Here is a 26,112-nt window from a genome sequence, read left to right on the forward strand (position 1 = left end):
TACTACAAATGAAGTCATCCACCCCTGGACGTTTCCGCCGTCTAGTTTGGGGGTGTGACAAGATTTGAAGGTTGTTCTTAGTGTTCTTGGTGTTTTTGAGGAAAAACTTGAAGATTTGAAGGTTTGATCTTGATGATTTGAATGTTCTTAGGAGGTTCTTGAGAGCACTTTGAGAGGATTTTCGGGTGAAAAAGATGAGAAATGAAGAATCTCTCCGGGAAAAACCTTTATACCGGTTGGGGTTACGGTCGGAAATGGGTTTACGGCCACAAACACTCGGCTAAACGAGTTTTGCTGAATTTTCGAAGGAAATTGATCTTTCGAGTGTTTTTGGTTCCGGAAAAAATTATATAACCTCTAAATATATATATTTTAGATTATTTTCCAACTACAAAGACTTAACGGAGTAAATAAAATTCGAAATTTTATTTAACGGAAAATGACTTTTGTTGACTAGAAAGTATCGGGTTGTCACACTCCACCACCTCCTTAACATTTTGTTGTTGATCTTTTTACCATTCTTCGATCAAAACCAAATCACAGGAGCCATTCGTTTTTTTTTATGATGTATGAACTGCGACGAACAGGAGGGTGATGCTTCATGTTCCTTCCCAACTCATATACAAATTAAATAAATGCAGTCCCTCTACTTTGAATTTGCATAGCTTTAGTCCCTCCCTCTCAAAAATTGTTTCAAATTTAGTTCTAAACAATGAAACTTTAACTAAAATGTTTAAAATTTACCCTATGTGGGAAAAACTCTTTCACATAAGTCCTAGACAATAATACAAAAGTTGATAAATTTATTTATAAATTTTTTATATATATATTAATTTACTTTAGATTAAATAAACATTAGATTATTAAATTTTTAGAAATTATTAATTATATTTTGATTTAAATAAATTTTGGATTTATTTAAATATGCTGGAAAATAATAAATTAAATTTTAATATAAAATTTATTTAAATAATTTATTTAAATAAATTTTGAATTAACAAAACTTGGGAAATTATTCAATAAGTCATTATACTTAGTCAAACTACCAAATCACTCCCAAATATTTATTTATATCGAAATTTTCTAGGAAATCGAATTAATACCGGAGATCACGACTTCACAACAACACATCCGAGTTTTCAAAACGACTCGATAACCGCTCGTTAAGGTGAGTGTTACGGTCCCTCTTTTGTATTTACTTATTTTGGGGTAGAATACATGTACTAAGTATTATAAATTATACAAAAATGTTATTACAATACCTTTTAACTGCTTATGGTGTGGGGAATCTGGTTTGAAGGGTTGCATAGGGTTGTTTGATTTCTAACAGCTTAAATGCCAAACTGGTTCTGCCCTCTTGTGATTCATGTCTAGCCCCTGTCTGTGCATAGTAATTGAAAAGTATTGTTTAACACTTATATATTATAAGTAAACAATATCATTTTAAACTTCGATATCCTAGTATGTTATGTTTTTAGAATTATACAACTATTGAAATAACATATGCCTTTTCTATAGAGTTTATAAAAGAAACATACTTCGTTATAAGAGTTAGTTCCTTATACTTTAATCACATGTCAAACAACCTCGGTTTTTATAAACTTGGTGTCATGAAATAACATATGCCTTTTACTATAGAGTTTATAGAAGAAACATACTTTGATATAAACGTTAGTGCCTTATACTTTACACACATGTCAAACATATTTGACTTTTATAAACTTGATGTCATGAAATTCATTACGCCTAGAACTTAGCCACAAGTAAGTTAGGGCTGAGAGTTATTCACAAACTTTTTAGTTAAAGGGCTTTTTAGTGAGACGCTACGTCATTCATTAGCTGAGTCTAAACACTTAGCATACCCACACTACTATAGCCATTAATCTTAGGAGCGAGATACATATGTATAGATCTATACATGGTTGACATCCCCACCTGCGATTGCTAGCTACAACCTCGACTGATCAATGGAAGCGGGTGATAGGTGTCTATAATTTTTACTGCAACGTCCAATGAAGCATTGTAGTCGGGTACACTCAAGTCGCATAGCTCGTTTATAGGACTCACTATAAACATTAACTCGAATATCTATCTCTCTCTAAATCTCTCTCTCTCTCTCTCTCTCTCTCTCTCTCTCTCTTACTACAACTTCTACAGTTGGTTTGTTTAAAAATCGTTTTAAGCATGAAATTACTTATGTCATGACACTGTTTGGATTTTTCAAATTTTATTTTAACATGGTTTACTTATAAAGAAAACACTTTTTGAAACGATTTTAAGAGTATTATTACTGCGTCTAGCAGAAAACCTGCGACTCTCACCAACCTTGTGTTGACCCTCAAAACTACATGTATTCTCCAGAAATCAGTAATCAAGCAAATTCAGACGACGGATAATCAGGAATCTCAGGTAATTTAGTTTACTACTTTTTATTATGTCCGCCTACCTGTTTAAGGCAATTCACATATTATACTATTATCTGTAAGAACCATGTATTCAAACATCAAGATGGAATATAAATGTTGCTTTTGTTTATTGATGTACTTGTGCTATATATGCAGTTTATCTGTGCTCCATGAACTTAATCGCACAATCCGACATGTTCCGCCGCCTCGACCGGGGGTGTGACATTATGCCACGAGCTGTATTATGGTCTTCCCTTGCCAGGTCGGGGGCCAAAACCCTGGGTCTTACTGACAAATTCCAGGAGCCACCTCTTGGTCTTCCATGCAAGCATCACAGGGACAACTAGCATACAATCTAGAACAAACTATTTACTTAACTAGTAGGGTCTGAACCCTGCTCTTGCATACTAATTTTCATACATATGCCAAGGGTCACCCCCTGGTATTCCCATAATACATAAGCCAATGGGCCGACATTGGTGCCTTCGACCCATAGTACAGTAAGGAGACTCACCTCAGACAGCTGAAATCCACAGATAAAAACTGACTGCATATCTGCCAAAATCCACGCGCTACCAAATACCAAAATGACAACCCATGAATAACTAGATCCTGACTCACACTAAGAGTCCAAATCAGGGTAAAAGATCTTTTTACCCTTCCTCTAACTTGGCCCAAGGCCAAGGCCCAATGTAGATAACCCAAAAGCCCAAAATCTAACACAAGCACTCAAGGTGCAAATGTGGCCCAATTTTCTAAATTGGGCCCAATCCCTTTCATGGGCCTTCACCCAAGAGAGTCCAATAAAGTCTCAATAGCCCAACCATAAAATCCAGATAACTCAACATATCCCAAGAAAACCAAGCCCATCCTAGCCCAAAGCCGAAGCCCAAAACAATGAAACCCAAGCTTACTGAGTATGTAGGGCATACTCAGCCTGTACGCTCAGCGTATTGCATGAAAGGCTTGTACGCGCAATGTACAAACTTGTACGCCCTGCGTACTCACCAGTCGTGGCCAACTTTTCCAATTCAACACTTAATCCATTAAGACTTTGATCCAAACTCAGATCTGACTTCCCCAAGGTGGTTAATCACACAAAGTTGCCAACTTTATGTGCATGCATGGCTTAATGGGGGCTCTAGAGCTCAAAGAAGCTTAATAAATGACTTAATACTTGCATGAGACCAAAACCACAATAAAGTTTGCACCTTTATGCACAAGGAACCCTTAACATGTTCAGATCTATAAGGTTAAGCTCCAAAAACGTTCTTAATTTCTAATTACCAACCAAAAGGACCAAAATGACCAAAAACATGCCAAGGAGAAGATCTAAGAAATGAAATGGCAAGTTTTGAACTTTATACCTCACAAGCCACCAAAAAAGGATGATAGAGTTGGATCTCAAAGCCCTCCTCCAAAGAACAAGTCTTCAAGCTTCTTCTTCTTCTTCTGCATACACAAAACCCTCCACAAAAACTTCACAAGAGCTCAAGATCACCAAGCATGGGCTATGGAAATAGGATATGGACGCTAGCTAGGAAATGATCAAAAGAGGCTAACATATGGCTTATATAGGGTACAACTTTAAAAATTAGGGTTTTCTTACCTCCCCCTCGTATGTCATGCGTACTCCTCGTACGTCCAGCGTACGAGGCTACGCACCCGATACCAACATCCACTAGTACGCTAAGCGTACACCTGAGGTACGCCCCGTGTACTAGCTTCTCAGCTAGTACGCCAAGTGTAACCTGTTGTACTCCCCGCGTACTACTTACAAGGGCCAAAACGCAATTCTTCCAATTCCGAAGGGCAACAAAGAACATCTCTATTTCCAAGCGTTACATAACCTAATTAAACTCCCCTAAGACGGGCTTCCGTTGAGACATGTCGCCGTTCAAAAAAAAAAACTCCCCTGAGACTAATACTGCCATCTTAAATTTCATATTCTTTCAAGTTCGCTAAAATATTTGTGTTTTGTTTACTATCATCATCTATTAATGGATTAGGGGATATATTCATTGGTGGTGGTCCATATTACATGCTTCCTAGTTCCAAGTATCGAAGATCAGTCACTAGTAACCAATCCGATTGTTTTCGATCTAATTGCCACTGACACCTTTATTTCTAAAGAAAAGCCTTCCAATGAGTATTTGATAAATGTTAAAGACATTGAAATCAGTGGTAACATGGAACTTTTAGTCCATTTATGTTGTCTAAATATAAAAACGAAGTTAAGGAAAAAAGATTAGACTATACTGCGGTCATCCATTTATAAACATGTTATGAATTATATTATGGTTTTAATTTCTTTATACATTAGTTTCATAAAGTATTAGGTGATACATTTAATATACACTACTACAAAATTGACTTTTGGTGACGGTTTACGGAAACATGGTCGTCACGGTTTTGGTTAATTGTGTCACTAAATGTCACTAATGAAATTCCAATAAAGTTTTAGTCATATATTAGCTTAAAACTGTCATCGTTGCAAACCATGTTCTAACATTTAGTCATAGTTTTTACATAACAACTGTAACAAATAATTGTCAATAGTAATGGCCGATCATTGTGATAAAAAGTCATCAATTGTTACAGTTTTTCGTTTGATATATTTATTTATGTTGTGATGGTTATTAACTAAGACGTAAAATCATATAAGGTCACATTAATTCTAAGTTTATGTGACTAAGTCATAAACAGATATATTTTTTTTTGAAACGGCGAATAATCATTAAAAGGGACCCAAACAATAGCAAGATGATAAAGAGGGGAAATATAACAGTCATTATAACAATCATTATAGTAAAGGAAGCAGTAAAAGAAAGTAGAAATTAACATAGGAACATTAGAATGGGTAGCAACACCATTCCTCCCAGCTTTTTCCTACTTTTCCTATTTTACCCCTGTATCTGCACCAATCATACGATTGTGTTATGATTGGTCCGCCGTTTTAGTTGGTGAGACTTTGATGGTCTTGAAGAGTTTGTCATTACGTGCCAACCATATGTTCCAAAATGTGGAGTATAAGATCACATTGATGATTTGTCTTTTATTAGAGCAAATTCCCCAGTTCTTAGCAAACTCGATAACCTCCCATACTTTTGTAAAATGGGTGTTTTGAATACCGAACCACCGAGAAATCCACTGAAATATTGTTTTTGAAAAATTACACTCCACCAATAGATGATTTGTGGATTCAGAATCCGTTTCGCATAAGTGACAATTTGAGTGTGAGACGATAATACCCATAAATCTACAACAATAAAAACATATATTGAATATTTTGGTTTCCCTTCTTACTAAAATTTTTAAAATTTTGGTTTCTTCTTTTACCAATCTACTCTAATAAACGAAGGTTTTTTTTTGCCACATGTCACACTCTTATTCAATTTGCCAAATGTCGTTTTGTGGTTATTTTGAATTAATTTTTTTTCCATATGTCATTTTATGAGTTTTTCTATTTTATTAAATCCTCTCTAATAAATAAAAGTTTTTTTCCCACTTTTCACACTCACATTCAATTTGCCAAACGTCATTTTATGATTATTTTAAATTAATTTTTTTCCACATGTCATTTTATAAGTTTTTCTATTTTATTAAATTCCACATAATATTTTAATTTAATAATTACAATACATGTAGTAATAAATGGATATTAATTTCACTAATAAACTTACCTTTTAATTTCAAAATTCCTAAAATTAAATCTTATTAGTTTGTTTTCTTTAATTAAATTATTTGTTTAAATTTAAAAGATAAAAACATTTTCATTATAATAAATCATTATTTTTCTTATTTTCTTATTAATTCAAAATTCTCAAATATTTTGACATTTGTATTTAACTTTTAAAAAAAACAAATTAACCCATGTAATATATATGGGTCTCACAACTAGTTCCATATCATATTTTAATGTACTAATTACAATAAATGTAGTAATAAATGGATATCAATTTCATTAATGAAGTTACCTTTTAATTTTAAAATTCTCAAATTAAAGCTCATTAGTTTCTTTTGTTTATTTATTTAAATTATTTGTTTAAATTTAAAATATAAAAAAATTTCAATAATAATAACTCATTATTTTTTTTTATTTTCTTATAAATTCAAAGTTCTCAAATATTTTGACTTTTATATTTAACTTTTTTTTTAAATTAACTCATGTACTACATGAGTTTCACAACTAGTATTCAATATTTTGGTTTCCATCATCTAAAAAATTAGACCTAATATTCATGTGCCCCTCTTTCTCTCCCTGTCCGCCTTCCCCTCCAAAACCTAGGCGTCGTTTGGTATCCTAGAATGAGCAGGAATGGAAACGAATATTCCATTCTTTTCAGAAAATCACGTTTGGTTGGTCATAACAAAAAACCGTGAACCATTACTCGATGAATTCCATTCCTTCAAAACACGCTATTTTCATTTCGGCGCCTACCCTTTTTTTTCATTCTGTCGCTTCAAGGAATGAAAATTTCCCGTTCTATCCCTTTATTGCTCATCAATTCGTTTTTTAAGGCATCAAAATGACAACCTCGATCGTTTTAATCCATCGAAATAAGAACTGGCCATAACAATCCATCAAAATCGCACCTGGCTCATCTTAATAATCCATCAAAGTCGTAATCTTGTAATATGAGTCAATCCAAAGCGCCACAAAACCATAAAATCACCAATATAAAGCATTTTGGTTATGAATACTCGAAATAGTTGAAGTGGATTTGTTGAAGTTGATCGATTAAGTAATTGTATTTTATTCGCATTCATTGAAGTTGAATTTGAAGTGGTAAATAGATGTAACTTTAACGGTATGTATTGAATTGTTTTGTCATTTTTTGGTCATTTGGTTTCCAATACTCCATTTGAATTAACTTGTGCACGCTTAGTTTTTTTTTTTTTTTTTTTTTTTTTTTTTGGGTAAGTAGCACAAAAGACGTTAAGTTTACATCAAAATTTTAATTTGACGTTGTGTTTTTTTTTGTCTCAAATTTAACACTATGTTTTCTAATTTTTTACAATTCTGAGCACTTGACCGGTCAACTCGGTTACCTGCTGACCTGGCATGATGACATGTCCGTTTTGATGACGTGACATGCTGACATGACATGCTGACGTGTCAAAATTGAATTTTTTTCCCACAAAAGACATTTAGTTTTCATTTTTTTCGATTTTGATACCAAGTTTAATTTTTTTTTTGAATTTTGACACTCTATTTTTTTTCTTCCAAATTTAACATCAATTTTTCCAATTTTGTTTAATGTTCACCATTTTTCATTTGAAACAGTATACATATTTTTTTAGTACATTTCAAACCGTATAAATATATTTCTCTTTCATTTAAAAACCATATTTTTGTATAACTATAAGGTTTTTTTTACATTCATATCATAATTTTATGTATAAATATGTATTAGTTAAGTATAAACCATATTTATATTAAATATGCAACTTCAAAATGAGTTTGGAGGTATGGAGGCATGTAATCGATCAAGGCCCGGAGGTCAGGTTTGCAACCCATAAATGTTTTACATCTTATTCGAAGTTTATGGTTAGTTTGGTTCTCATGATATAACTAATGCATATTTATGTATAACATTACGCTTTGAATGTAAAAAAATAAAAAAAACAAAAAAAAAACATTGTATTTATATAAAAATGTGGTTTTTAAACGAAAAAAATGTATCTATACGGTTTAAAATGTGATAAAAAAAATATATTTATACGGTTTCAAATGGAAAATGATCAACATTGAACAAAATTGAAAAAATTATGTTCGATTTGGAACAAAAAAACAGAGTGTCAAATTTGAAAGAAAAAATTAAACTTAGTGTCAAAATCGAAAAACAATGAAAACTTAGTGTTTTTTGTGGAAAATTTTTTAAATTTTGACACGTCAACATGTCATGTCAGCATGTCACGTCATCAAAACTGACACATTATCATGCCACGTCAGCAGGTAACCGGGTTGACCGTTCAAGTGGTAAGAATTGTAAAAAATTGGAAAACAAGTGTCAAATTTGAAACAAAAAAAAAACACATTGTCAAATTAGAGTTTTGGTGTAAACTTAGGTGTTGTTTGTTTTTCGAAGCGAAAATGCTTGAAATCTGTTGACCACCTCTACAACCCTATGTAGTAGAAGAGGTGGACCAAACAGTTGTTAGGATCGAGACACTTAACACACGATTCTAAATACACACACAGCTCACGAAAAACAAGAACACAAGGATGAACATGAGGGATTTAACGTGGTTCGGTCCTTCTCTGACCTACGTCCACCGGTAACTAGGAATTTATATTTCTTGGTGCTAATCTGCACTCTTTCTGTGTTACTCTAGATACAAGTTTTACAAATGAAAGGAAGAAGCCTATTTATAATATTTTGAGTCGTAAGCCTTTTCTTCCATTCACATACATGTGAAATTGATAAAGCCACCGTTGTTGAAATTCTGCAGTCGTAACAATTTTTCCATGTTTTCTGGATTTCCTTGTTTCCTGACACTTCTTTTGACTAGCCCAATGGCTTCACACTCAACAATCTCCCACTTGAAGCCACGAAACAATCTTCACCATAGCTTCAACTGTGTATCTGTATTTCTGTAAAAACTTTTGATCTTGACTCCTTCCTAGTTACCCTGTCCTTCTCTTCAATTAACCTGAAGGCCAGTTGAAGCTTTCGTTAGCTCCAACACATCAGTCATGGCTAAGTCTGCCACTGACCTGTTCTCTGTCTCCACCGGCTCCCACTGAAATGAACTGCCCGATCCTGGAACATCCTGAGAACAAACGACACTCTCCATGTGTAGCAGATAATCTGGAGAGACTTTTACAGATGGAATACTGGTTTTCTTAACCCACTGTGTTCTGGGTATTCTAGCTGAAACACAGCCCTTGCTCCCACTGCTATGAATGCCCTTGACTGGTTTTTCTGAACTGTTCCAAACACGTTCAACCTGAATCTGACCTGTGACTCTGGGTTTGCCATCTGCAAAGCAAACCTTCTTCTGTCCACGAGACTCTATGAACCGGATTTTGTTTTTCTTCTGAACTGGGACGGTTACTCCCTCAGACGGTAAACTGACCATATATAATGAACCCCTCTTATGTCCACGAGCTATCACAAGATTTCCTTTGACAACCTTCCACTGCCCATTCCTGAACTTAACCTCGTGTCCCTGTTCATCCAACTGCCTAACAGAAATCAACTGTTTCTTCAGACTTGGAATTACCCGGACATCCTTCAAAGTCCATGGACCGACTGGAGTCTTCAGATCTAAGTCACCTATGCTCGTCACATCAAGAACCTCATCGTTCGCCAGTCTTACCTTACCAATATCCCCTTCTTTCAGATTCCGCAGTGCTTCACGGCTGTGGGTAGCGTGAAATGAAGCACCCGAATCCATAACCCAGGAATCCACATTGCTCTCCACACTACAGATCAAAACATCATCATCTGAATGGTCTACTGCAACGTTAACTTCTTTCTTGTCTTTTGGACATTGATTCCTGAAATGTCCAACCTCTTTACAGTTCTAACAAGTCACATCATTTCGAGTCCTTGACTGACTCCTTCTCATGTTCCCGCTCCCACTACCTCTGTTATTTCTTCTACCTCTGACCGCATTCAATTGTTCACTTGATGATTCCCCGGAATTTTTTCGTCTGACGTCTTCGCCTAGAATTAAATCCCGAATTCCCTCAAAAGTGAGCTCTTTCGATCCTGCGGAACTAGTAACGGCTGTAACTGTTCCGGACCAACTGTCAGGTAATGATGATAACAGTAGTAAAGCTTGAACTTCGTCCTCAAATTTTATTCCCACTGACCCAAGTCTGGATAAAATCGAGTTTAAATTGTTGATGTGTACTGTAACTGAACTTCCTTCCCTCATCCTCGTGTTGACTAGTTCCCGAATCAGGAAGACTTTATTTGCTGCCGACGGCTTCTCGTACATATTAGACAATGGCTCCATGATTCCCTTTGCCGAGGTCTCCTTCAAAATCTTGAAGGAAACATCCTTTGACAACGTCAGTCTAATAAATGCCTTGGCCTTCTTATCCAAAGTCTTCCAGTCTGCCTGTGTCATCGCCTCTGGTTTTTCACCTAAAACTGCGTCCAAGTCTTTCTGCACGAGCAAATCTTCAATTTGCATCTTCCACCAACCAAAATCTTTCCCATCAAACTTCTCAATCTGAAGCTTACTGCTTTCTGCCATTTTCTGAAAGAACAATGACCTATTTTGCAATTTTCTGGAAATTCAGGGGCCAAATTGCAAATTTTCAAATCTGCTACAGTTTTGCTACAGTGTCGCTACAGTGCCTGCTACAGTGTCTGCTGACGTGACCGCTGACGTTGTGCTACAGTACATCTACAGTACCGCTACAGTGTCGTCTTCTCCGGCAGAACTTCGGTGCTACAGTGTCGTCTTCTCCGGCAAGTTCAGGCGCTACAGTGTCGTCTTCTCCGGCGGAACTGGTTTTTCCTGTCACTATTCCGGCAAACCTTTAACCGGCGATTTGGACGTCTTCCGGTGGTCAAAAAATTCAGAAAAAAATATTTTCGGAATCTTCGGAACGAGACCTTTCCAACGGTATACACCAAAATCGTTTTTGACGAAAAAAAATTTCGACCAAAAAACAGAAAATCACCCTCTGGAGCTAAACCAAGGCTCTGATACCACTTGTTAGGATCGAGACACTTAACACACGACTCTAAACACACACAGAGCTCACGAAAAACAAGAACACAAGGATGAACACGAGGGATTTAACGTGGTTCGGTCCTTCTCTGACCTACGTCCACCGGTAACTAGGAATTTATATTTCTTGGTGCTAATCTGCACTCTTTCTGTGTTACTCTAGATACAAGTTTTACAAATGAAAGGAAGAAGCCTATTTATAATATTTTGAGTCGTAAGCCTTTTCTTCCATTCACATACATGTGAAATTGATAAAGCCACCGTTGTTGAAATTCTGCAGCCGTAACAATTTTTCCATGTTTTCTGGCTTTCCTTGTTTCCTGACACTTCTTTTGACTAGCCCAATGGCTTCACACTCAACAACAGCTGCCACATATAATAAAAAATATGTTTGTTATTTAACATCTGCAGACCGGTGCAATAAGTTAAAGCAAGGTGTCAAGAGGTTTGAAGTAGATGGTCTAGTGTTGCGTCACGCAGCACACGTGCAATAGTTTTTAAGTTAGTAGTCTTCTGAAAAACAAACAGCTGCGAATGGCCAAGTGTTGCGTATGTGCTGCGCGACACAACAATAAGTGGCCAGAAGTGCTTTTTTAGAAAAAACAAACAACATCTTAGTATCTTTTGTGCTATTTACCCTAGTTTTTTATAGAAAAAATTATACACATAAAGTGTTTGATGAAATGATTGAAGGTAATGTGATTCTTGATTAAGGTCCTCTTTTGATGGGTTATATGCATAACTCATGGACCATGGGGTGGCATATTGGGTTTACATGCGAAAATTTTCCAAGATTTAGTTCCTGGTTGTATATAGCATATTATTTTAATTTACCCCGCAACTCACTCTGTTAAGTGAATGGGATATAGTTTCAAGCGAATGTGTATGTATTTCACTTTAGTTGTGTTTATGTTAAAATAAAATAAAATAAATTTAATGTTTAATAATGTTACATCAAATATATTTTGCGATATTTAATTTAATTTGATTATTGATTATCATTTCTTTGATACATCTCTCAATGGTATTTTTTGTAATTGGTAGTTAACTTCATTCCATTCATTAATTAGTTCCTCCCTACCAAACATCAGGATTATTCACTCATTCCATTCCGGTGGAGTAACCAAACATGACAATGTAATGAGAATGATCTATTCCATTACTTCGTCCATTCCATTCCTCATTCATTTCATTACGTCCAACCAAACAGACTATTTTCAGGTAGAGCACTCGACTAACACAGAAGTGGCTGCATCAAGGTCATAATTTAACAGCATTTTTTCTTCACCATATCCCAATTGAATTCCCTTTATCTCCTCTTCTCTATTATCTCTATGACACTCCGACAGCAACACATTCCGACGGGGATACACCATAGCTGCCAGCGACACCAGAGGCGACAAACTGATAAGTCTATCTTAATTTGATTTCTTGATTTCACACTGGTCTTCTATCACACGCTGGTATTCCGATTAGGCCTCATCTGGACGTAATCGGTGTTACACTCTTCCCCTATTTTGGTGATTTTTCTGATTAAGTCTATTCTATTTCCTTTGTGACTATCAATATTGTGAATTTATGATTTGAATCAAATCCAGATCTTTTATTTTTTGACAGCCGACAATGTATTCGGAAGTTTGATGCAAGTCATACCTAGTAGAAAGCACAGTGGTACCACAATGGATATACACCCACGCTCGAGGAGTACTTGGAAAATGGTATCTGATTATAGAAGCTCTACTTATAATTACAGATTTCCATGTTTTAACTTGACTGTATTTAACCTTGAGAAACTTTGAATGCAGATTTTTGTGTTTGAACTTAAATGTATTAGAATCTGTCATTCGGATTTCTGAGTGTGATTTCTCCAAGTGGTATAGCAATGCCTAGATTCTTTTTGTTGTTATCTCGATGAAAGTTCATGGATTTTAGTTTAATACAGGTTTTAGAAAAAGGTTTTCAGCATTTGCATTATATGCTTGAAGTGATTTTTCAAAAGAATTTGATACTTGGCATAGTGTTCATCCAATATCAACCATGATTCCAGGTTACTTTCTTTCTATTTTATTGCGTTTGTGTGAGTTGATTCCTGGTTCATTCTTTACAACTTATTAATTTTTTTTAGTATGTCAATTTCGTCAAATAACCATAAAATGGGGAGTGTTTTATGAAAATAACCATAAAAATCAAGGTTTTATATAATGACCACATGATCCGCAGAGGGTGCTCAGCGGATCGATTAAAATCTCTGCGAATAGTGAACAGCATTGCGGATCCTAGGTGGCAACGGTTTTTAATTGGGATTTTGAGGATCCGCAGAGGCGTCTCTGCGGATGTTGTATATCCTCTGCGAATCTTGATTTGTACGGGCGAATACCCTACACTGCGAAAAAAAGCCACAAACCTCACATCCTACTGCGGAAAGACGAAGGAGACGACTCGAACGCGATCAATCGATCATTGCAATGGTGCGTAAATCGCGGCATGTGGAAGAACTACACTCCGATGTGTTATCTGATGGCTATGGTACACATGTAAGTTTCTGTTTCCTTCTTTTGAATCGTAATTGTCCGTTATTTTGAGTTTTGTATATGTTCGTAGGTTTATTTTTCCTCCATCAATGGTGCATAAATCTTGTATGATAGTTTGTATTAGTAAATCCCAAAATTTTAGCCTGATTATTGCCCTGGAAGTTGATTTGTTGCGAAGAACAGATCTGCAGTGTGGTGTCAACAGTGTGGTGTCAACGAAGAACAGATCCGCAGAGCTCCCCTCTGTGGATCGATGTTACACTCTGCGGAATTACTAATTTTTAATTTTTTTGTATGCAAAACGGATTATTTAGAAACAAAAATTATCAAAGTATATTGCTATTAACATGTTTAGAAGGTAAGGGCATTGTGGTCCATTTACTGTTTTTTTTCAATTATAATGATTTAAAATTATAAAAAAGGATTATTAAATAAAAAAAATTATTAAAAAATTATAAAATTGGATTACTAAGTAATTTCACATGTTAATGAAGACCTAGCTGAAAGTACGTTGCTATTTTTTGTTTTGTTTTAGCATTTTACTTTTGTTTTAGTTATTACAACATTGTACTTTGCCATATATATGTGTTATCTTTTGCAGCGCAGTATGCGAGGATGGCCTGCTGAATTAACTTTTAAAGGGGTGGTTGGCACTGTGTTGAGAAAGTTCATTCCAAAGCTAAATAGTAGGCGACTCGAATTATTTCTAGAGACACCTTTTGGGATCTTTATTGGTATGCCTATCCCGAATGGTGACCCGATGCTTTGTCATTTGATGATGTTGCACGAGGTTCGTGATGTGGTGGTAGCCATGGAAAGGAGGTTTCGGTTCGAGTTACAAGGCAGGGTGGTGGAATATGGTGAAACTGAATTTTGTTTGATTAGCAGTTTGAGATTTGGACGTTATGTTGATATAATCAATACAAAACACAAAACAAAATCTGCATTACGGAGTCCGTTGTTCCCAAATTTTAGAGATGAAGATTTGCGGCTGAAAGATATAGAAGACTACATAAAAGCACCAGCATTCTTGAGTTGTAGCGATGATGCGATAATGGTTATGAATATGGTGTTTTTGTTGAAAGGTCTCATAGGACGTGATACGAATACGTGCATTCTGTCGCTAGTGTTTGAGCTCGCCGATAATGTATATAATTGGAACATATAGTTAGATTACTATTTAGTTATAACTACAAGATGATTTATATTAATTATAATGAGTACAACAGGTTTGCGTGGGGTACGCTTTTATGGAGGTATAGTGAAACACAATTACGAATCTGCTTTGGGAAAATCCATATATATTTACGAGATCAAGCCAATTTGGGTCCCGTGAAGATGTTGAAGTATACGGTGACTGGTTTTCACCTCCCGTTTAAGGTTAGTTTTATGTGCAATTAATATTACACATTTTAAAGTGTTTATAATCATCGACAAACCATAACATTTTAAAGTTATACTAGGTATGGATTTTAGAGACATTTCCAGAAGCTTTGAGGTATGCCCATCACTCCGCAAATGAATTTCCAAGAATGAGGGCATGGAGAATAAAAACACAATTATCTGTCGAGCAATGTTTACGTATATTAGATGTATCACTGGTATAGTTATACATTCCTTATAAACTTATATATAGTAAAAAAATTATTTGTAGTTATAGTTAATAATTTTATTTTGCAGGAAAACAACATTCCACGTGTTGTTGTAGCAACGGAATTTGAGATCCAATTGTCATTCTATTCGCGTTATTTGAGTTGGACTGTGGACGGAGTGGAGTCTCCATCGATGCAACAGAGCCCCCCTAAACAGCGCACTCCATCACCTCAACCTAGTCAGTTCCAGGAAGCAGATTACATCATCTCACCCTCTCATGGTCGGGGCGCAGAGCACAACTCCTCACAAGAAAGTAAAATAGACAAGTTAATGGGCGTTCTTAGTCAGTTGGCAACCACACTCGAGCATTTTACAAAGAAATTTGACAAATGGGAAAACGAAAGACAATTTAGTGTGAATGATTTCGTCAATGTGGATGCCCATGATGAAACATTTTTTGGTGGTTTGGAGAAAGAGTCACCCAATACGTATGTGGAGACACCACCGGTTGTTGTTGATATTCACGATAACACAGAAACACCGGTTAAGGTTGCACCGAAAAAGAGGGGGAAGATAAAATCGAAGTATTATAAGGAGCCTTACGTACAGGTATTAAATTAATTAATTTCTATTTATGAATTATATCGTTGTTAAAAATTAATTAACATTTTTATTTTATAGGTTCCGTCCATAGAATCAGTGAAGAAAAAAAAAGGAAGAAAACCGAAGATGAACGGTAGTTTAGAAAACGTACAATTTCTATTGGACTGTTACATGCCTACTGATGAGGAATTTTGGAAATTATGGGGAAAGAACCAGACGACATTTTTTTGGAACATAAGTGTTATAAAGGTTTGGTGATGAATTGGGAATTTTGGGCAACTTTACTTGGCATGTATAGGTCTGGGTGGTTGGACTCTGAGGTAAGATTTTTCCCTAATTTTAATTCACAAACCGTTTTGGATAATTAATTGTACAAAATTTAATTTTTTTTATCTTATAACACGCAGCATTTGGTAATATGGGCAGAGTTGCTCAATGAAATCAATTCCTCGCCTGCTAGGTGGACGATTATTAATCCTCATGGCACCGTTTTGGAAGCTGGGAAGAATCTTTATTTGAGGCGAATAGCAGCGCGGAAGGTTGGCGGACCTCATTGGAAGGATATTGATCGGGTTAGTATTTTTATTTATATATCATATAATTTTAAAATTATATATATATATAATTTTATATATACAATTTAACTTTTTTATGCAGGTTTTAATTCCTATCAACTTCCTCCAAGTTCATTAGTTTTTGGCGGAGTTAAATCTCATTATATGGATAGGACCATATACGATTCAGCTAAATGGTGTGGTTACTTCAAAGAGTATAAGGAAAACGGTTGTTTCGCAACCATAGGTGATAGTATTCTAAGTGAACTAGATAAAATTTCATATTAGAAGCATTTTCCTGATTGACAGAAACCTACTTTGGTGGAATTTGTTGAAGGTGAAGACGTCCCGCAGCAGGAAGAATGGGGTAGAATAGATTGTGGAGTATATGTGTGCATGTTCATGGAAATGCTTGCATCGGGCGTGGAAGTGGAGACAGACAAGCCTGCTCGAGATACGGAATTTAATTACCGTAGTAGGATGGCAGAAATTATTTGGGCAACTAGAGGTTGATTGTGTTGTTGCATTGTGTACTTTTATTACTTTTTTAAAACTAACAAGTTGTTTTATGATTATATTAGTGCTTCATTCCTAGTAGAGTGAAATTCATAAAATAAGTTAAAGTCGACGATAATACGTATAAAAAACTAAAAACACAAAATAAACGTACAACAACATTAATTAACTTAAAGGAACTGCTATTGATAGTTATCTTTCTCCATTGTTATATAGTCGTCCCTAATTCTTATTTTTTCTTCAACACGATCCTTTTGCCGCCCAAGATCTATCATTTCTGCATCCTTCTCAGCAAGCCATTTTTCAGTCATTTTGATACTCTTCTTAGTCTTTTTTATCCATTCTTCATGCTCTTTGATTTTATTTTTATTAATCTGCATCATTTTCTCAAACTCTTTGCACTCTGCCGCAATGACGTCACGACGTTCAGCGAGAGCCCGCGATGACTCTTTATCTATTTTTTTCTTCAGCCCAATGCAATTGTTGCAAAGTATCATCAGACATATATGGCCCTCTCATGTTTGGTGATGGTGCAAGAAAAGGGTCTATCGAATCAAAATAGTAACAATCAACTTCGTTGCACGAGCAAATATATAAATTTGAAGATGAACTCATATTAAAAATAAAAAAATGTAACTCTTTACGAAAAATTCAACAATCATCTATGACTATTTATACACTCTTCAACTCCGCAAAGCTTTTTGTCAGTCCGCAATGTTGTTTGTCAGTCCGCAGTGTTGTTTGTTAGTCCGCAGAGCTGTCTTTAACCTATAATTGTGATCCATATATTACAATTATTTATTAAAAGGTAAATATTATTAATTAAAAGGTACACATTATTTATTAAAATATAACAACGTCAACGGACCAAAACTAAGGTTAACATAGAAGTAAATAGAAACTAATATTACTTGTCATCCATGCATTAGAATTCAAGTAAATTGTCATGGAGCTAAGACGACAACACTTTCAACTGGTATTTCCCAATGTATAAGGTTTGGAATAGGATTCAACATCTCAGTTTGATAAGCATTTCGATACACCGCAGTAGTTAACTTCTAATTTACCATAAGTTGGATTTCTTCAATTTCAAGCCTTTGTAGTGATGCTATAGCATGATGACAAGGTATACCGCACTTTTGCCATTTCCCGCAAGTACAAATGTCACGATCTAATTGCACTGATTCGGTGGTTAAATACTTACTCACTTCATATGTGTCGCCAACAATATGCCTAACCCTACAACCATCGGAGTTGATAAATCTTTCTTGAAGCACCTTAAGTGCATAATGTTGGATTAATGTCTAAGTCCATAACTATATTTGGTATGTACTTGACCCGACCCGGCATGGTCCATTTGGGTTGCACTTCACCGACACAATTTATATGGATAGTCTTTTGGTGATTTGTGATTCCATTTGAGGCTTCCACACTATTGGGGCTAAGCTCTTAAAGCTTGAAGACATCAAGCTACATCAAAAGGTATGTCATCTAACTAGAACTTTGTAGTATAGGTGCTTCATAATATGCTAGTTAGGATGAAACCTTGGAATAGTTAATATTTGCATGTATAATAGAGAAAACATAGATCCAAGGTTTATAGGGTTGCATGTACACCATAGGAGTGTTAGAATGCTCAAGACCCAACAGTGGTATCAGAGCCAGGTTGTTTTCTGTTATATTGATGCAAATGTTTTATTTTCAAGTTGAAAAAAAAGGAAAAAAAAACATGACGTTTGTTAAATTTTAAGATAATTACTTGTTTTGTGAAAAACGAATTATTTGTAAAATTTGAATCATTTGTTATATGAGTTGAATTAGGTAATATTTAGTAAAAGATAAAATGATATGATTATTTTATTAGTTTTAAAAGTTTGATCTAAATGTTTTAAGGAGTTACAAATTTTGTCATAAAATTTTGGAGCTCAAAAGTTTTTTTTAAAGTTGTGATCTTAAGGGTTTTTGAAACTTCCATAAGTTATGGATATGAAAGTTTTTTTTTTAAAAAAAATTTGATTCAAAGTTTTTATGGAGTTACAAAATTTGGTGTTAATGTTTTAAAGAATTTCATAACTTGTTCTTAAGTTATGGAACATGGAAAGTTTCATCATAAAACACCATTAATTCCATAAGTTATGGAATCCAAAGGTTTTCAAGAATTACAAAACTTGCCCTCAAGTTTTGGAATTTGAGAAAAGTTTTTTATGAAAAAAAGAATTGAATTCTAAAACTCTTGGGTTCATAACTTAAACAATTAATTAAATGGTTTTAATTTTGAGTTTAATAATTGGAATTATGATGTTTTGTTGAATAGTTCAAATTAACTCTTATGGACTTTATTAATAGTTAATTAAAGCGTTTAATTAAAAGAGTATTATTAAATCCATAAATATATGGTTTGAGTTTAATTAAATTAAAAGTCTAGTTTAATTAATAGATTAAACCATCAAGTATTTTAAATGTCTAAAATACACCCTTATACTATTATAATATTAAAAGTTTAATATATTATATGTATAAGAGCAAGTCGTCTTACCATTAGTAGGCCTCATTCACGAAGCCGGTCTATAAGGGGGGTATAAGGTTGTTGCCTATAAAATGGCAGCTTAATGGGTGTCCACTCTCACTTACCGCTTCCTTGACCAGTGGAGGGTCGTTAGCCGAACAGGTAGGACAAGGACTATAGTTCTCCCTTCATTATAAGTATAATGATAAATACTAAGTAACTAAACACTTATAAATTCTCAATCTTAGTTACTTAGGAAAATGTGAATAAGGTGCTAATCCATGAAATTACACTTTGCACTTTGTTTAAGCTGTTAGTGGAGTGTGTGTGGTTAACCGGCACACTAACCTGGACTTAACAAGGTAGGCAAAGGGTAACTTAATGTTTATCATAGTATCGTTGGAGCGTGTGTGGTTAACCGGCACATCGATTGAGGGGTAAATATTAAGGGTACCAAGTATATTTGCATGGTTACTTCACACCTTGTTTTGTGATCCTCGGCATCCCAGTCACAAAACCTGAAGGGCACACTCGAGATTGAAACATGCCATTGAAAAGTTCAATGAATCTCAAAAGATCTAGGAGTTTCAAATCCAAGTAAAAAACCTAATTAAATTATTTCGTTTTTCATGGTGGAAATTGGTAAATCGTCATTTACCTACCTTCAACTATTTTATAACTCGAATTACGACATCCCTCTTCCAGTTATAAATAGGTTGTTGGATCCTAGCCTTTATATTTCATATTGGGTGTTATATTAAGGACTTTAGATCAACTATCTTGAATATCTCCCAAAAGATGTCGAGTTCAGACATCTATGATCTTCCCAAATCTCTTGGAACTTTACTTCCTCCACCTCCTCCAATTATTCTCCCTAACCCACAAGTTCAAGGTCACTCAAGCCCTAATGGCAAGCAAGGTCTATGTGTGATCACATCTTAGAGATGAAGTCACATATTGACAAGCCGGGAGAGTTGGGTGTCAAAGTCTTGAGAAAGTTGGATGTTCAATCACTTTCTAAGTCACATAGTGAGTTCCTTTGGGACTACTATGAAACAGACTATGACATGAACCTTAATGATCATATCTATTTGTTTGGTGCTGCTGAATCAGCAATGATTTGGAACGATAGTAAAGCAAATTTGATTAGAAGATCAACTTCCCAAAAACTTTATGGACAGTGACAATGGTGACACTGGAAATCCAGAAAAAGCATTCTCTTCCCAATGGAAAGGGATTGGCCATAGTCAACCCGGTTGACCAAATGGTAAAGAGAAAGGCTAAGTCTGAGATAGTCCCATTACCAAAGGGTCCATATGTTTATTTTGCCAAAGGAAGGGGCATTGATTGCAAAGCTGCCAAATTTACCTAAGGATGTTAAAGTCAATAAGTTTGACTCTACATCAGGTAGAGCCCATTATCTAATTCTGTTAAGTTTTATTCTGAGATCCTCATTACATGATGTGACTGGGTCACATGTTGATGTTTTAAGAATCAAAGAATAGAGAGAAATCTTAAAGGAAGTATATGCTGATTCTGATCGCGAAGATGGATTTCGATCGCATCAGAATTTTGAGCAGTTGCTTAAGAAGTTATGATATATTGCTAAGGAATAGATAACAACAATTTTCCATGTGGATTGTAAGGATAAGTTTTTCCGCAAAGTTTTAAAATAAAAGAAAATTGTTTAATTTTATTTATTTGAAGTATCCTTACAATGGCATTTGTGGAAAATTGTTGCTTATATGATTCCACTGACATCAATATTGGAAAATGGATTTGATTCTTTCATTTGTGGTAGTGTCTAAATTTACCAAATCAGGAAAGTTCCTCATCGCCCAAGTTTTAATTGGACCGAAACTTGGAATCATGCAAGTTGAATAGTATGATGAATGAGAAGTTTCAAGCATTGGAAAATCAAGACTAATTACTTGTTCACATGGATGTGTGAGTCAAGTGAAGGACTAAAGGGATCGAGTACACATTCTTGTGCACTGGTCATGTCCAGCACAAAGCTCGTTAAGACTATTTGATTTACTAAAGTTTAGTAAATATGGTTATACTTACAAGTTTAAGTATAATTCTGAAACATTGGAAAAGTCTCAATGTATGGCAGAATGAATGGGAAGAATCAAATTAGGCAGAAATATAAAAGTTTCTCAAATCTGAAAAGATGGGAGAGTACTTTAGTATCATGTTTGTGATCATCTTAATGATTTAGAAATCATATCACAATTAGTCCTCTAAAGGTCATCTTAGTGCATTCTTATAACTAAGAAGAGGAGTCATGAATTGTTGAAATGGTTAGATCAGGAAGATGAGTCATACTTCCTTCCAAAACAATTCTTAGAGTCATACTCCAAGATTGTAACTTGAGTGACATATCTTAAAGAAAGGTTTAAAACACTTGTCAAATGTAAGAGTAAAAGTGTCCTACTCTTGTACATTTGAAATTGGTAAGTTGTGATGTTTTGGATAAAACAAAGACCAACTAAGGCCAATTGTGTGAAGTGTTTGTCTTGGTAAAGAATCCGCACTATCTCTTGAATATTTGGCAAGATAGTCTTATATGTCAAGAGGATAGTGGGAGTCTTAAAGATCCTAAAAGGAATTTCAAGAACTAATCAAGAATAAAACCTGAGGTTCTTCACTAGCACACGACTTGAGGTTTATAACCTATCGTGTTGACATATTCTGTGCCCATTCCAGTTAAAGTTGGCTTTGCATAGGAGTTCTGAAAGTTCTCAATTGGTTGCATAACAACTTGGAAGCAATGGCAGGCCCTGTACTGCCAGGTGGCAAGAAGTTAAGATGACATAAGTTCAGTCCATATGAGTTTGGATTTGTCATTATCCTTGTCTTGTGACTATGGTTTTGATGATTCACGTGGATAAGAACACATACACCATAAAATCTAAGGGTCATAAGGTTTCTCTCCGATTCATGAAAATGATGGTGAGGAAACACTTCCACCAAGTAGATTTGAAGCAGATGGCAAAAGGTCTAAACAATTGAGACTATGATTACGACATCCCTTTTCGTAGTTCTGAAATTGTTTAGACACACATGCATGCTATCTAAGGAAAGGTGTATGATTTTGATAAAGTTTTATCAAAGCATCTCGTATCAGAAATCTGAACTTTGGTAAGAAAGTCAATAAAGTATTGATTTCTAAAAGTCCAGCTGATTTCTGAGTACATGTCAAAGCTAGTGGGAGCATAAGTGTTATGCTAATAATCATCATGTTAGTGGGAGAATGATAATTATTGTTAGTGTTGCAAGTTAGCAATGTTAATTATAGAAAACAAAAGTTTCAATTCGTGAGGCTGCAGGGATTGAAAAAGTTGTTTTGCTATAATTAAGGGAGAGGATATACTTCATTTCAGTTCTAAAGGCTTAGATTGAGACCTTAATCATCTTTAGTCAAGAATATATATATGAATTTCATGTTGGATTGGTTCAACTTAAGGAAATTCTATATATTGCGTTCTCAAAATTCGATTATGATTACGGCATCCCTCTTCATAGTCAAATTTTGAAAACATGGCAAATAAAAATATTGTAGCAAAAGACTGGTCTAGAATCATGTCTTTATGTGAGACATCATGAATCGTGTACCATTTGCTTTGGGTATAGGATCGATTGCATGTGCTATAATATTTGTCATTTCTAAGTTTTTCCAAATGCCCAGAGGCATTAAGAAGGGAAAAGGTCTAGAATTGGATATGACTAAAATGATTAAGCAATTGTCGAGGACAATCTGAGGTTTACCAAAGATTGGTTGCTCAGGGACAGTTGGAAGTATAGTGCTAATTTTGGAAGGACCATATTGACATATTCTGAAAAGAGGCATCTCTTATTCAGAAGTGATAGTCAAAATGAGAATATGGAGTTGTCTCCATAGGTGGAAGTTATCTGTGTAAGATTAGAAAACTTAATGTAAGAAGCATGTCCAAAGCAATGTACTTTGAATATGAGACTTAGTTTCCATGGAGTTGATCTCCATTGGAATACCTTATAATGACTGTTGACAAGTCTTTGTGACTTTGTACATATTCATTACAGGAGGGTCAGTGCATATAAGTTTAAAATCTAAACAAATTTCGATAAATGATAGGAATTTGAAATTCTCACATTTTTCGATAAGGATTTGGGAGTGTGAAATTAGAATCATTGAAATTATGTTCCATTGGTTTATTTCACAAAGTAAGGATCATAGACAAACATAGAGTGCATACTTGGTGTATGGCAAAGCTATTGTTTAAGAAAAACATAGTGTACATGCTTGGAGCATGGGACAACTAGTGTTTTTATTTCAAGTATAAAGTTGATAAAACCGAAACAATGAATAATGAGTAATCAGTATGGTGATAAATAAAAGTGTTTATTTATATTCATAGGGTTTGATACCATATTTGATTCATTTATTCTTGTGTTTCACTTTGCATGTTTTGACTTCCAGAATAACTAAGTCGCTCTTCCTGAATGATTAAGTTATTCAAACCATCCACAGTCGGTCATATGTTGGAAGTAGATATGAATCAAGACTGTCATGGGTTGGTTTGTAGAGGTCCAAGTTGGTGGACAAAGTGGTGCTACAACACTCATGAGTGCTCATAAGTTCTGAGTATTGGATTCAACCCGCGCTCATTTGAATCACTGCATGGATTTTATCACGAGTGATCATGAGACGATAATATCTTATATTATTCAAACCTAGAGATATGAGTTGTTACTATGAGTTGGTTATACATTGATTGCATGAAAACGCATTTGGTAACTCGATGTTATAAAACGTGCCTTTGTGTATGATTCAACAAGTAGTAGAACAAGCCATATGAGTCGAAGTTTATCCATTACTTTTACCTTCGGGATAAAAGCGATATATGTGGCCCCTCGATGATTTAGCGATGACACATGTGAGTGCTTGGCCAATCCAGGACTGATTTGATTTGTTCAATCAGTCAGTCATCATAAATCAAAAATCAGGAAACAACAAATGGACAGAGAGAATGATTATAATCCATGTCTCAGTCCATATGATATCTAGAATGGAGGAATATATGATCCCTTATCTAATGGACAAGTCATTGACAAGGTCAGAGTTCGACAGTGGCTTTAAGAGCTACGATTGCCAGTTAGGTTTTGAAGTCATACTCAATAATAGTTTTAGACTTATCCAAGTGGGAGACTGTTGGATTAATGTCTAAGTCCATAACTATATTTGGTATGTACTTGACCCGACCCGGCATGGTCCATTTGGGTTGCACTTCATCGGCACAATTTATATGGATAGTCTTTTGAGAATAGTATATTTATGATTTATATTAATATATTATAAGTTCTAATATATTAATATGGAATCATATTATTTAATTAGTATTGATCAAGAATTAATTTAGAATTAATTAAGTGATCAAAAAGAACTAATTAAATATGGACTCTTATATATATGGAATGGGCCAAGTTCATTTAGGTTGGGCTAAGCTTTCATGGATGGTCCATGGAGCTTTTAACCCATGGATCCTATGTAAATGAAAGGTCATGGGTATTAGGGTTTACATGGATGTAACCCTAATCCTCCATAATATATAAAGGGGTCCTTGGCTCACAAAATTGGCACAAGTGTGTGAAAATAAGAGTGGGCCGATTTTAGTGTGCATACATATTCTCTCAAGTTCTTCCAAGGTGTTTTGGTGATTTGTGATTCCATTTGAGGCTTCCACACTATTGGGGCTAAGCTCTTAAAGCTTAAAGACATCAAGCTACATCAAAAGGTATGTCATCTAACTAGAACTTTGTAGTATAGGTGCTTCATAATATGCTAGTTAGGATGAAACCTTGGAATAGTTAATATTTGCATGTATAATAGAGAAAACATAGATCCAAGGTTTATAGGGTTGCATGTACACCATAGGAGTGTTAGAATGCTCAAAACCCAACACATAAGGGGTCAGAAGACCATGAAATCCCCATGTGAAATTAACTGAATCATCAAATAAAAATTATGATGCAATAATTTATATTAAAACATATCATTATTACCTCTGAATGCAGCACATTGACCATAAACTCCTTGCATGAAGTCATGGACCATTTGAATGATTGTTGTTATTGGTAACTCATGCCTGTTTGTCATTATCCAATTGACGACATCGGGAATGTCAATGAATTTCACATTGAAACGTACTTTAGGGAAAAATGCCCGTACCCGTTTTGCAATGGCAATATTGTCAAGCCACTGAAGATCATTCCCATTCACCTCATTTTGTAAGGTGTTCAAAATCCCATAAAAATTAGACAGATTATACGTTTTACATGTCTTCCAAAACAACTACTCCACAACTGTATTGTTTCCGGTGGAAGCCTGTATTTTCTCAGCTATATTTTTACAACAATAACCATGATATTAATCAGGATAGACTCTCTGTACTGCGAAGTCTAAAGAGTCAGACATATGGCTTATGAAACCAACTTCCATACTGTCACCTAAACATTCTTTTAGCCTCCTCATGAACCATACAAATGACTCGTCACAGTTTATGGTTCCCAAAGCAACTGCTATAAGTAGGGGTTCATGATTTCCATCTAAAGCAACCACAATGTACATGGATGTTATGTAAGTCCCAATTAGATGTATGTGAAAAATGAATATGATTGGTATCATAGATGTGAGAAACGTACAAATCTGCAAGAAAATATAAGAA

General features: G+C 34.9%; 1 protein-coding gene across 4 annotated transcripts; it reads left to right on the top strand.

The window, feature by feature from the left end:
- Positions 1 to 12,318: 12,318 nt before the first annotated feature.
- On the top strand, positions 12,319 to 17,000 carry LOC145133252 (uncharacterized). Of its 4 annotated transcripts, XM_079068181.1 has the most exons (13): positions 12,319 to 12,622; positions 12,720 to 12,820; positions 12,908 to 12,976; positions 13,045 to 13,149; positions 13,323 to 13,636; positions 14,235 to 14,780; positions 14,863 to 15,013; positions 15,097 to 15,234; positions 15,314 to 15,835; positions 15,908 to 16,149; positions 16,237 to 16,401; positions 16,487 to 16,630; positions 16,721 to 17,000. In XM_079068181.1, coding segments are annotated over exons 6-10 (993 nt in total). In that variant the 5' UTR covers positions 12,319 to 12,622; positions 12,720 to 12,820; positions 12,908 to 12,976; positions 13,045 to 13,149; positions 13,323 to 13,636; positions 14,235 to 14,778; the 3' UTR covers positions 16,088 to 16,149; positions 16,237 to 16,401; positions 16,487 to 16,630; positions 16,721 to 17,000. The 4 variants fall into 4 exon arrangements, with proteins under 4 accessions (XP_078924307.1, XP_078924305.1, XP_078924306.1 ...); XM_079068179.1 differs by having other exon boundaries at positions 16,487 to 17,000; XM_079068180.1 differs by having other exon boundaries at positions 16,256 to 16,401; positions 16,487 to 17,000.
- The last annotated feature ends 9,112 nt before the right edge of the window (positions 17,001 to 26,112 follow it).

This window comes from Lactuca virosa, chromosome 8 (genome assembly GCF_052849685.1).
Source record: "Lactuca virosa cultivar CGN04683 chromosome 8, Lactuca_virosa_CGN04683_v6, whole genome shotgun sequence".
Lineage (NCBI taxonomy): Eukaryota > Viridiplantae > Streptophyta > Magnoliopsida > Asterales > Asteraceae > Lactuca > Lactuca virosa.